At 37.5% G+C, this 14,370-nt stretch overlaps 1 protein-coding gene across 1 annotated transcript in view; it reads right to left on the bottom strand.

The window, feature by feature from the left end:
- Positions 1-14,370, bottom strand: part of Mgtor (nuclear basket protein megator) — a 362,060-nt gene that overhangs the window by 157,818 nt on the left and 189,872 nt on the right. Inside the window, exons 15-16 of the mRNA XM_083118344.1 lie at positions 10,616-11,108; positions 3,782-3,983 (exon numbers count right to left, since the gene is read on the bottom strand). Of these exons, the coding sequence (XP_082974470.1) occupies positions 3,782-3,983; positions 10,616-11,108 (695 nt within the window). The remainder of the gene's footprint in view (positions 1-3,781; positions 3,984-10,615; positions 11,109-14,370) is intronic.

Below are 14,370 nucleotides of genomic sequence, written 5' to 3'. Positions count from 1 at the left end.
GCAATACTTTCTTTGTAATGTTTAAAATGAAAAATTATATGATACACATTATGTACTTACATCGAAACATGCAGCTACTTTGGTTGTTTTCTTTCACACCTTTTCTTGTACCTAAATGGTTAAAAGTTTGCACCTAAAGATCCAAGCTCTATAGTGGAACCACGAGCAAAACAACCTGCACAGACCCACGAGTCCTGTGCACCGTACTCCAGCAAGTAGGGGAGGGGGAGAGTTGACCATGCTTCCTTATGGCCCGAGGTGGAGGGAAGAAGGGAAAGCTGTGCGGGGACTTCTCGTCCAAAGGTTTTTTTTCCTTGTGGGTGATCTATAGTCATAAGTTTCACAAGACAGAAGACATCACAACAAAACATTAACTACTTTACATTTATCACCGGCTCTGTTCACAATTCACATGAACAACACAAAAACCAGCCATTCCCTGTCCACACACACTGAAAAATGCATAACCAAGCCATCATGGAAGGTGCAGCAACTGCAGGGAAACCAATAGCAATTCAGCACCTCGCTTGGCCAAGAGCCTGACATCACCTGTTCTCACGGAATGAGCTTTGTGTATTTCATGTTTTATTGCGATGTCTTGTCTTGTCAAAATTATCACTAAAAGGATAGGTAAAGTAGCAAATGGACACCCTGTATTATTTTCCTGGCTTCTAACAGGTAAGAGCAGCTATACTTAGTCCATAATTATACAGGAAAACCTCGTTAATACAATATTGGTTAATACAAAGTACGCATTAATCCAAAGTTCTTCCCATTCCCCAGCCGATAAGGTAGTATTTCAGTACGGATAAATCAAAACGAATAATTTTTAATCCAAATTTGTTTACAAGACCCTTTGGCAAAACTGGTTTCGCTTAATTCGAAGTAGAAACCTGCATAAATCGGGAAGAAAAGATAGAATGTGGAGCAGCCCGAAAGGATTTGCATTCTTTATGAACATGTATGGCAGATCAAGCTCTTTAATCACTAAATGCACCACCTTGGAAGTATTCACCAGTGCCATGTGAAAAATGTGAGATAAGATAGCAGGAAGGTTACAAAATACAGATGAGTGGCACCTGGAAGTCTTGCCCATCTGTCTAGCTCTGAACTCCAGTTTCAGCAGTTTCCCATGAGTGAGCAATTCTTGGCCTGGTAGCTGACAACTTCCGGTAACCGCTTTAATTTAAAATGTGTTCTCTGTTCACTGTAACACTTCATAAGAAAGGGAAACTGTTACATCAAAGCCACATAGACCAACTTAAGATCATCAACCCACTTAATGCATTGTCATCCAGGTTCTGGCAAAAGTTGGCCTCGATCTTATGTATGTCATAACTCCCATTTCCCACTTGATACGCTTTTCCAACTGTGCCAATGTCATAAAATTTGACAAAAAGTATCCTGTTGGCTGAGTGACTTCTCCCTCTTTTGTCAGCAATCATGGGGGGAAGGGGGCAGTGTATTTCAGCCCCAATTTTCTTTCTCTTGTGTGCACATGGACTGATTGGATCCCTACTCCTTTCCTCCCACGTCTAAAATGAAGCAACCAGTTCGTATACGTTCTTCAAAACGTATACCTTGGGACAAGTAAGAAAAAGGGACCCACGTACCCCTCCAAGAGCTCATTCTCCACCACTGGTTTGCAGGGCAATGTGATCATTGCAGAATTCAGGTTTCCCTTTTTAGATTGAATGCAGCCATCTGCATAGGAAATGTGGCCCGTATGTCTGTTGCATTGACAGCATGGTAAAATGTAATTCAAGGAACCTTTTTTTTATTCTTCATACTGCCGATAAAAGTTCTGTCTTCGACAACTGCGTTATCTTTAAAATTCCGAATATTCTCCCTTTTGCCACCTGTTGCTCAAACTTCCCCGGTCTCCTTGCTTTTACGGAGCAGCTGGCACCAGTGTTCCATTTAGCATCTGCAGAGCTGTTGCTTCCTAACAGCAATGACTCATCCAGTCATTTATTTATTGTTTTGAAACTCACAAAGCTGATTTGATTTGACGATAAGGAAATTCAATGTCCAGAAATAAAAACAAAGAGTTAAAATGACTATTCTGCACTTATTGATAAGCAAAACTGCAACCTTTTTTTACAGTTCACACAAGAATAAACATCTTGAACACTCGGAGCAGTGCTGGAAGGAAATGCACACAAAGTTCAAGATAATATAATCTTTTCTTCAGAACCATTCACATGCTACAAATAAATCAATCGCACAATGCTCAATGGAGGAATGGATGCTGAGAGAGATTAAAAAAAAAACAAACATTATTCGAGGAGAAAACTTTTGGTGCAAAATCCAATAATAAATCATCGATTAACATGGGAGTAAATAATCATCCCCTCCATTTTGATATCTAAAATTGTGCAAGCTATCGGAAAATCGGAACTAAATACACAGTTTAAAGTGCAAACCAAACAATTCTACATGTCGCTATTGAAAACTGAATCGAGGACACATTGACTGCTGTAAATTGTCCCTTGACATCTCAATAAGCGATCTGGGGCAATAAGAGATCCTAAATGCTCCGCAAGGCTGTGTAGAACGTAAACAAATCAGCAGGGGAAGCACCTGGAGTTACACTGCATTTCTTTCGTATCAAAGATGATGTTTATGTTCCGTCTTTATTTTACCCGAGGCTAGCAGCAGTCTGAATTGAGTGATTATCGAGTGTGGCACTGTTGAATGTGCTTACAAACCACATTCTGTGCAAACAGATCGCAAGTTACACGTTTCCTTTTCAGGGCTACTTTTTTATCGTGAATATTAGACAGCCAAATGAGAAGGAAATTTACAGGTGAGGAATGTGTGGAGGTGACCCCTCTCCACCTGCTTTCTTTTGTCTGGTGCCGAGAAATGTGTTGGCAGAGCAGCTTACGGCTGAACCTCGCTCGCTAAATAAAGGAATTATTATTATTATTATTATTATTATCTTATCTCACCAGTTAATAAAATAACAGACAGCACTCAAGTAGACCCACAAAAACTCAATATTCATTCTGCCTGATTATCTGCAGACTTTTGCTGATGCCAGTATTGTTGCTATCGACATTCATCAAGTTTCACTTGTAATAAATGAGATTGTTTTCCGTTCAGTAGGTCTTAGTGCAAATGGGTTTCTCAGAAACTAGAATTGTAAGAATTCCATGAACTGTGCACAATTAAAACAAAGTACCATTCTTTTAAAAGATATGAAAACGTTTTTATGCTATTTCTTCCATCCCACATCCTGTGAATTACAGGTTGTATAACTATACAGGATAAATGGTGTTACAGTCTCTTAGGAATTGCTGTGCCCATGCAAGTTGTATGCTGTTATTTTTTGTCACATTTTTAGTCTCAAAAATTGCATGGCGTACTTGAGTTAATACAGTTTCTTAAAACTTACAATATTATTATATAGTACATATAGAGCTTATTTTATTAGCTATTACAAAGTTTAAAATATCCGTTATGGAGGGAATTTATACTCAATTTATTTCCACCTGAAAAACAGGCACCATCTTGAAAAGTTTGGATAACTGAAAGTTGTTTAATTCGATGTTGACATTTTCTGGTCTCTTGAACTTCGTATTAATGAGGTATTCCTATATTCAAACATAGCATATACCTAGCATGGACACACAAAATGCATTTAGGTGAATAACAACAGAAGTATGAAGAAGAAAAATCAAATATATTTTCACTACTTTTTCATTCAAAGATTGCCTGATCTATCTATGTTAGAGCATGGATGAACAAATCAACATTTGTAAAATTACCTACTTACTTTCTGTCAGTTTCATCTTGATATGTTTTGCTAGCTTCGTTAACTTCCTTGAGTTGCCTCTCAATGTCCCCTGTCATGACAGAATATTGCCTTGCATGTTGCTTGGCAGCAGAGAGTTGATTTTCCAAGGACTTTACGTGTGCCTTGCTTTCTTCCAGCTTAAACTGAAGTTCTTTCACTTGGTTCATGTCATCTTGCTTTCCTACAAACAAAAGATAGTGCACGAGCAGTGATATATCTTTGCAAACATGAAATAAACATTACTATTAATCTGTAGGTCAACAACACATTGTAACAGCTATTTCCGATTTAGTAACTGTTAAATAAACATTCACTCTTAAAAATTTATTATGCTTCACATGAAGTACGAAATACTCCGAAGTGAAGAAATGTCAGGAGGGCTGGAAAGCATTAAGTCCCAACACTGTTGCCGCATAGCAATGAACAAGTGAGGTAACTGCTGCTTCTAGCAGGTGGAGAGAGTGCCGTTAGTGTAGGGCAGAGGCATGAGTACAAAGCTGTTACGTAGGGGTAACAAATTAGATGTTCTAAAATTGAGTTTTAGAAGTGCAATATGCATGGATTAGAATGAATATGGCCCTGAAAGAATCACAGAGAAATGTCATGGAGATGCACCAGGCACATGTGGCACACCGGACTGAGGTGTTTGGTGTCAGTCTTTCGCCAAGGATGTGACAGTGTGTAAGATGCACCTTGCACATGCTGTCTTGGCATCAACACATGTTACGTGGACTTCATTCGATCATTTGGAGATGGATCAGCAAAACTGCATCACAAGGGTGGTGCTTCATGACACTACGGACATTCAGAAATGGTAACATTACACCCATGCACATGACATTCTGGCACGTCACACCAGGAAAGGCAGTACATTCATTACAGGATTACTGGAATAGATTAACCATGGACACAATCTTTCAAGCCAAAGCTGGAATACCATGTTCAACAAATGGCTGCATGGCATTCTCTTTCATTTTATGGACACTGTCTGTGCTTCAAAATCATCACTGTCCCTACATAACAACTTCGTACTCATCCATCTGTATCTCTGCACTGGGCATGTCAAACAGCTATGCCTTCCCTCTCCACATGCTAGAAGCATTAACACCCTTACTATTTCATATGCAACTTGGCGACAACATTGGCAACACTCCACTATTATCTTTCCAGAACTCACGTATACTGCATACACTAGTTTGTTCTACAAGAGGCATGTCAAATTCAATCAAGTTCCTCACAATTGTTCATTTTACCAACTGCTTCATAATACAATAAAAATTGCATACTGTACGTAGTAGTTTAAAAACTTGCAAAAAAAACTCACGTTTTGATTTGGACTACTGAGCATCTTCTCACAAGTAGGTTAAAACATTATGAAAACCTAGGTATCAGGTAATACAAAACATGTGATGATACAAGCAACAAACACTGCAGATTACTGTAATCTATCTTACATGAAACATGAAAGATGTTTGAAGTAATGCAGCTCATCAGATACACTGCTACTAATTGATGTTGGCTTGTAAAAGGACCTACAACAATGATTGTCTTCAAGTTGAATTTCCTGTTCGACCTCTGAAGACAGTAGTTTTGAATTTGTTCACTTTATTTTCATTTAAAAATGTACTCTGAGAAGAGAGAAAGGCTGATGGCTCACAAATTTGTGAAACAGTGTAAGAGCACAGGAACAGTTGATAGCTGTAATGAGGGAATCCAGAGAGCCTGAATGGAATTCAGCACAGACGAGAGTGAAGTACAGCATTCAGTGTCACTCTACATTTTTCCAATTTTTTAATGCAGGCTAGAAGATGGAGGAAATTTGCACAGAGGAGACGCTGACACCCAGTGGTGGCCATTTGGGGAGGCATGGAGGGGCAGTTGTTTCTCCATTCAACGTTCAAAGGCCTTTGTAGTGGAAGTACGACGACAACCCGTGCCTCTGCATGATCAAACCCTCGATCTAGTCATCTGAGAATTTCTTGTCGTTGATGGTGATCGGTGCTTGACCTGCATGGCTGTTGTTATCTTATGGGTTTGTGACCTATTAGTCTATGGGCCAGTCAAGATGTTGGTATAATTTGGGGGTACTAATTTTCCTTTATACCAAAGTTACATGCTTATGAACGGATGCCAAAAAACCATGCTTGCCATCTCAAAGTGGTAGCTAATAGAAATTGCGACCCAACAAAGATGATGATTTGAAAGAATGACTATATCTCTGAAACCAACGGCCTGATCTCAACGAACTTTTTTCTAAATGAAAGTTTAATATAAGTTCTATATTTAATGTTATTTTTAGTTTTTCGATAGGAGCAACCGTTAAGTAGTTAATCACTGATTAGTAAAAAAATTCATATTTTTTATATTAATTTTATATTTATCATTAATTTGTTAATAATCTAGGCATCTGAGAAGAAAATGTTCCAAACAAAGATTGTAGTATAAACAATTATCTTTAATTTGACATAAACTAAAGGCTAAAAGATTAAAAATCAGCAACTTACGTGTGTGAGTATGAGATTTTTCGTACTACGTTTCGGAGGTTACACTACCTCCTTCTTCAGGTTGAAACGATGTTATTCAGACACCTGACATGGTGCCTCGTCGTGAAAGTGATGGTTAAGGATTTAGGTTAAAATGTTGCATGAAGGACACTTTGGAAGGATTGAGGAGGAAAAGTTTTCTTTCTCCAGGTATGGGCTGACACTGTGCATTCGCCTACCCCGAGCACCGGTCGGCAGGTCGCCGACTTCAGCCTTGGACGTTCTTTTGTTTTTTATAAGTATTGCGCGGTTTTAGATGTGTAATTTACATTCTTTTTTAGAAAGTGTCCTTCATGCAACATTTTAACCTAAATCCTTAACCATCACTTTCACGACGAGGCACCATGTCAGGTGTCTGAATAACATCGTTTCAACCTGAAGAAGGAGGTAGTGTAACCTCCGAAACGTAGTACGAAAAATCTCATACTCACACACGTAAGTTGCTGATTTTTAATCTTTTAGCCTTTAGTTTATATTTAATTGTGAGTAATTCGCACATTATCAGTAAATTTAATTTGACATATTACACTTGTTGGTTTTCACCTAACAATTCATATTAAACAAATGAATTATGTAGTGTGTGCATCGAATTCTTCTAGCAGCATGTGTCCTTAGTCCCATTTAATTACACATATTGTAACTGGTATTGACTATTGAACAGTATATTATTTTTACATACATGCAATAACATTTAATAATAATCATAATAATTGATATTAGTATTGTTTTTATTATTATTATTAATAATAATAATAGTTGTTTTTGTTGTTGTAGCAATAACCAGCCATTAATTTAGTTTAATTGTTACCGATGTTCATGGAAGAATGTTACTGATTGATTGAAATTTTGTATGCATCAGTACTTGGGCAAATTTTCACCTTCATATTATATGAGGCAAAGCCCTTTACAGTGTATAAAAAATCACCATGCATGTGTCTAAAATCTTCTTACCCAGTGTAAAAACTGAGGCGGTACTGGAGCACTCAGCACATAAAGGTAGTCTCCCGGATGGCTTAGTGTAACGTCATCGCCTTGTGATCAAGGGTACCCAGGTTCAATACCCTGTGGAGGCACAAAGTGGTTCGGATCCCACTTTAAACTGTAGGTCCACTCTGGATTTTCCTATCTATGCATAAAGTGACCTTAAAAAGAAAATCTCAAATCATACAACACAACAAAGGATTGTGCTGGCCATAGGTTCAGACGCCAGAACCGCCTTGGTCTCCAAGACTGCAGTTGCTGAGATGAAGTACGTGGAAATGAGGTTAACATTTTGGAGTGTTCAGAAGAGCATCATAACATACGTATATACTCGCTATTAGTTATTACAGCCGAAATGTCTGCCTTCAAAAAAGTAAAAATCTGTAAAAACAGAAGACAGACCAGAAAAGTTATATTATATGTGGGGAAAATGCATTCAACAAAAGACAGACAGTTCTGTACAGTGCTGCCGTGAGCAGAAATTTTGGTTAAGAATAAAGATGCATGATTTATCGGCTGAAAAATTTCATCGCATGTGTTGAGCCAATTTTACTAATATCAAGTCCTTAAGAAGACTAGAAGCAGATGCTTCATCCTCCCATTTGTTTTCAGAAAGTCCTTGCTCATCAGAGCATACTGAGAAACCCTTGTTGCATGTATATAACAATAATATAGTGTTCAATAGTCAATACCAGCTACAATACGTGTAATTAAATGGGACTAAGGACACATACTGCTAGAAGAATTCGATGCACACACTACATAATTCATTTGTTTTATATGAATTGTAAGGTGAAAACCAACAAGTGTAATATGTCAAATTAAAGATAATCGTTTACGCTACAATGTTTTTTTGGAACATTTTCTTCTCAGATGCCTAGATTATTAATAAATTAATGATAAATATAAAATTAATAGTAAAAAATATGAATTTTTTTACTAATCCGTGATTAACTACTTAACGGTTGCTCCTATCGAAAAACTAAAAATAACATTAAATATAGAACTTATATTAAGCTTTCATTTAAAAAAAAGTTCATTGAGATCGGGCTGTTGGTTTCAGAGATATAGTTATTTTTCCAAATGTCAACATCCGCCATCTTTGATTGGCCGCCACTTCTATTAGCTACCACTTTGAGATGGCAAGCATGGTTTTTTGGTATCCTTAGACACCCATATAACTGTGGCATAAAGGAAAATTATTACCCCCCCCCCCCCTATTATACCGAATTCTTGATTTTGGCCACTTGGCCCATAGACTATATAGGCTCAATTGACTTTCTATATTTGGTGGATTGAAACATTAATCTTAAAATGTGGGCCAATAATTAATCCTTACCCCTTCTTATGCTCTCGAGAGGGGATCAGAGTGGGTTAGGTGATTTTTCTATTCGGGACTAACTGCACCAAGAGAAAGGCTAACCCAAGCACCAAGTTGCTAACATTTAGGTCCTTGATTTGCACCAGGTATGCTTGTTCATGATTTCCCTGGTGATATCAAGAGAACCATGGGGTTCATACACTTTCGACAGTCCAGAGCAGGATGACAGATTTACACAACACAATGAAAGCAGTCAGATTATATCTCTATTATTGTGAAGCACATTTATTATTGTATAACAAGACTGATTACCACTTCATGTAGGTTACCCATACACTTCATTTAGTGCTCATTTAGCTCGGGTGTAAAACATAGTAAGTGACATTTTGGTAATTTCCGAGTTCATTAACAAAAAGGGTTATTAGAACCTATACTGTACATAAATTGTTTTCATGTTGTGTTTACCAATTTCAGAAGGCTTCACAGAGTCAAATGCAAATTGTATGACATGGCAATTTCACTCAAAAATTCGATGATGGCTCATTTTACTTTGTAACTCGAAAATGACCAACATGTCACCATATTTTACACCAGAGTCCTTCAAATAATATTCACAAAAGATTCCAATACTTACAGAACAGCCAATACGTTCAGATGACACGACTAAGCTTATGGGGCTCACTTGTACTTGCACATTAATCCTTCATCTTCGGACGCGTGCCTTTTATGGGGGGAATGGACAATCCTGACACAAAACAAATATTTGTGCACTTTGCGAAATTTCATCACCAAGATCACCAGGGGAAATTATTGGGGTAAGTTGGGGGCTATTTCCTTCAAATACATCCAGCGATGGAGATCCTTGAGCTGGATGTAAGGGGATACACTTTCCTCTGATGAACCTGGGCTAACTTAGGCCTGCTTGCGAACAAAGTTCTCCACTAGCCCCACACTCAGACAGGTCATGAACTTTTGACTCTTCATGAAATCTGAGTGATGTGTGCTTTTAAGGGGAGTTTCTTAATGTTCTACACCTATGGAGGTATAATTTGGCCCCATCCCATGGATCACATAACATATGTAGTCTTCTTTGTTGATCTATTGACCATGTAGGTATACAGGACTTTACACCTCTCAGCTACACACCCTCCTTCTTTGATAACGCCTTAAAGACTGGGGAAATGGACCTCTGCCATGACGTCAGAGCATTGGATGCCTCTGATTACACAGAAAACTAAATTAATTCAAATGGTTTTGTGATTTGATAGCTGATTGTTTTGCTGAGTGGTGATGATACAAACTCAGCTGGGATTTGATGCATTTTGGAGGTATGGCTGATGATTTTGGTTGGTCATAGAAGTTAAGGGTCATTCTTCAGAAAAGTTATTTTTAAACTTATGCAAAAGGTTTAAGAGCAATTTACAGAGCTTTTAGGCACTTACAGGAATTTATGGTTCATTTAGGCATTTTAGGTCCAGCAGAATTTCAGTAAAGGGAGGAACGCAAAGCAAACTTCTAGGATGTAGCTCAGTGAGAGCATTTTCAAATGCCAACATACAACATCAATCTAACAAAGAAACTTCATATCAGGAAAACAACCGTGAAGATATGTGTCAGGTAGGGTAAAATACGTCAATGCTGGATTACTCTTCAGGAACTACATTCACTAGGGGAGGATGGAATCACAAATTACATTTGATTAGTTCCTTCAGTCAGTAAATAGTCATTTGGTACATAATTATTTTCCTCTCTTCCTTTAAAAACTTGGATTTTAACGTAATGGAAGTTTTCATTATTCCAAATCCTGAAAATGCCATGGGGACTGAAGAGCTTTTTATACAAAAAAATGTTGTTTACAGCAAACGGTATGTGGTATTCGAGGGATCAAAAATATAATACCAATGAATTGATTCATCAACATTTATAAGAAGGAACATAAAGTGTATAATTCAATAAAAAAAATATTACCTGTTAACTTTTCGAGCAGAAGCTCACCAGATGATTTCTTTTCCAGCTTGACTCTCGCATCATCCAATTCAGTTTTGCATTTCTCAAGCTCTTCCTTTGCTTCCTTCAGAAGTGTGGATACATTCTCGTGGCAGACCTTCTCTTCCACGTACAGTCTCTTAGTCTGCTCCAGCTCCCTCTGCAACCTCTCGGAAGAGCTGCGGAATTTGTCCTGCTCCTCCTGCAGACGCCTTCGCATGGCAGCACATTCTCGTTGCAGGTCATCCACTCTAATTTCCAGCCTCATTCGCCCCTCGCTTTCAGACTTCTCTAAACTATTTTTGATAGCTTCCAAATTCTCAAGCACAATGGCTTGGCTTTTCCTTTCCTTCAATAAAGCTTCCCTTTCTCCCATTAAGCGTGCTTGCGATTCTTGCAGCAGCTGGCGTTCCAACGTCAGGTTGTCAACCTTCACTTCTGCTTCAGATAACTTCTTCTGTGCTACCAGCATCTCCTGCAAGTATCACGTCAAATATTACAATATATTGCAAAGCTCAATTCAAGACATGTGCATCATTGTTACAACAATAACAATCAATTTTACAGATATGTCACTCACCTGTTTTCCCAACATCAATTGCTGGTTCGAATATGTGAATGCTTAGTGTTTCATGGGTTTATTGATGTAGATTTATATCAAATCTTGCCTGTCAATCCATACAGATGCAACAGAGTTGCAAAAGTTAATATGGGAATTGTCAGTAACCTTCTAAAAAGCTGCCATTTCAAGCATATCGCTCTATCAGTATACTGGTAAAATTACCAATAATTTTACCCATCCGATACATGAGAGGTTCAGAGCACAAGTGGCATATGTACATGTATAACTTAGAACTGTGAAGTATCAACATTTCAGTGCTAGAAGTTTTCTTCTGAGTTTCGAATTTATGCTCATTGAGGCATCACTATGTTTGTGCTCCAGCAGTACTAAGTAGGGATGTGACGAAGCTGAAAAAGTACCGATGCCGATGTAAAAAAAAAAAAGGTAAAGTGTTCCCCTGTGCATAGCACCACGCCATGAAGGCGTATAGGGGGTGTGGGGGTAACGCCCCACACTTTCTTGATCCGGTCGTGAGTGGGGGTGATGTGATCAGCATCACGCCCCTGACCGCCTTTACCCCCCAGGGTTTCCCCCAGGTACCCATGTTATTCGACGCTGGGTAGGCGCCGGGGCCACTTCCACCGTTAGAAAAGTTCCCGGATTTGAACCGGCCGGGGATCGAACCCGGGACCTTGAGCATGGTAGTCAGACGCATTACCGACTGAGCCACCGCGGCCACTGTACTCACCGATAATTTTTGGAACCGATGCCGATATTTAACCGATTCCGATACGTAAGATTATTAAACAGAAATGGGATGTTATTTTCTATGTACATTTCTATTGCATATCATATGTATATACATATATATTCTCAAGACATGCGAATGTAGATTTGCATCTACAAAATGTTATGTGAACCTTTAAGAACAACATGGATTCTCAAGAGATTAAACATTAGTACACAAGCAGTTCTTTGAAATGCAAAATGAGTTCCTGTTCTGCAAGATTCAACTTCAGAAACACGAGATTTGGAAGCACTTCAGGAAGTAACCTACTTCTTCTCTTATCGCAAATCTGTTCAGCAACACTGAATACTGATGCAGCAGGTATGCCCAAGTATTTTCTCAAGACTTGCTTCAGGTTTGAATATTCATTTTTGAATTTCCAATACAACAGCAGATCCTGGTTCAGCAATGTACTGTTTTATTTCCGATTTATAGTTAGGTTGATCCTCTGAATGAGTTTGCAATAATTTTATTACAAAAACTCTACAATAATGACGAATCATAACCAAATTTTCAATAAATCTTTCAAAACTAGAATATAAAACTTATTAGAAGCTAAAAACTCTAGTATAATCTGTACCGGTTTAAATATCGGATTTTTGCTGATTCCGATACCGATGCCGATGTGTCAATTTCGGCCGATTTTCATACATCTGTAATCGGCTTCGGCACATCCCTAGTACTAAGTTATCTATATGACATCAACAAATAATCTCCATTCTGTACTTGTTTTAAAGTATATGTCTAAATATGCAGTTTCTCTTGCATTTCAAAGCTTGGTTCACCTGGTAACACACATTTATTAAGGAGGTCCATGAAACATTTGGAATTTTATATCAGATCGTTAGAATATTGGTTTCAGAATTGGTAAATTTTATATTGGAACTTTATCGGTATCAGCCAAAATTTCATATTGGTCAATCCCTAATTTACTTACATTGATATAAACATTAAACATAGCATGATCTTTATACATGCAAAAATGTTAAAAATACAAACTTATGGAAACAATTTCTAGTTACGTATATAGAGACTGAAATAGCTAATCCGACAGCAGGCTCCATCCAAGAGCACTCGGTTTCAGCTCAGTAGCTAAAGGAATTTACAAAGTAATGTGTGTGAAATCATTCAACTAACAAGAGAAAGTTATTTGTCACAGTACAGGTTTGAACACACACGTTTGGAGTTTCACATTCACAAGTGAAATGGAAATTCTCTATTCCATGCAGAACAATGTGTGTCCCACCTTTGCCTTTCGAATATTAACTTCACATTTTAAAATAATAATGTGATTGACTGTAGGGTAAGGGGAGGGAGTTTGAGTAATACTTGAAAGGTACTGACTAATATATAACGAAGAATTATTTTCTCTATGAATCCATAACAATTACTGTGCAAATAATATATTTAGTAAGATATAGCAACATATTAACTATTTACCAAACAATCCTCCCCTCTCAAAACACAAGACGAAAACAAAAATACCATCAGCAACTTAGTGCAGCAGATTCGTACATGATACAGAGTTTAAAATATGGCCCCTGTATTTAATAAGCTATTTCTACTGTAGCTAACAGCAATACTCAATATTCCACACTAATGTATAATAAAAGAGGTTTTTTCAGGATATCAGCCAGGCAAAACCCATTTATGATTCATCAACAGGGAAGCTTCAAGAATTAAAGTGAAGTACAGTTTGCCCTAACAAACAAATTTACAATACATATCTTGCTTGTACTAATTTTTCTTTTTGTTTCTTTGTTTCATGCAATAAGGCCTGAACATCAAGGGGGTTTTCATCAAAAAGTTTAAAATTGCACAATGGTTTAAATAAAAATCTTAAAAAATATATATTATTATTTTCAGTAGTGTATAGACTACAAGATTGTTCTAAAAACCTAATTTTCACTTACCTAATAGAAGAAACAAAAAATTTTAATTTTAATTTTACGAAATTTGAACTCAATTGAACATGTACGCAATGCCAGGAGTTCAAAACATTGCCTGATTTGTGTTCCATTCTTGTGGCTAGAATTGCAAGTATGTTGCCGATATTTTAGGAGAAAATAGTATTCTATTGAAAAAGCAGTGTTTGTTTCGGGTGAAAAATTTAAAATTCCGAAATTATTTTTTATACCCTGGAAACTATAAATGCTAGACTTAAAAATTATATCTACTTTTCCTCAGCACAGACTAGGTTATGAGTCAAAGAAACCTAATTTTCATTTATCAAGTAGAAGAAGAAAGCAAAAGTTAAAGAAACGTTTGTTTTGTGCGAAATTTGGACCTTGTCAGGCCCCCACATAGGCAACACCGGGACTTGACGACTCACAATGAAAACCTGCATATTGCCTGTGATGAGACTTTCATTCTCATGCAAAGAATTGC

This window comes from Lepisma saccharinum, chromosome 3 (genome assembly GCF_977018435.1).
Source record: "Lepisma saccharinum chromosome 3, izLepSacc3.1, whole genome shotgun sequence".
Classification (NCBI taxonomy): domain Eukaryota; kingdom Metazoa; phylum Arthropoda; class Insecta; order Zygentoma; family Lepismatidae; genus Lepisma; species Lepisma saccharinum.
Note: the sequence above shows the minus strand (reverse complement) of the source record. Positions and strands in the feature narration are given on the sequence as shown.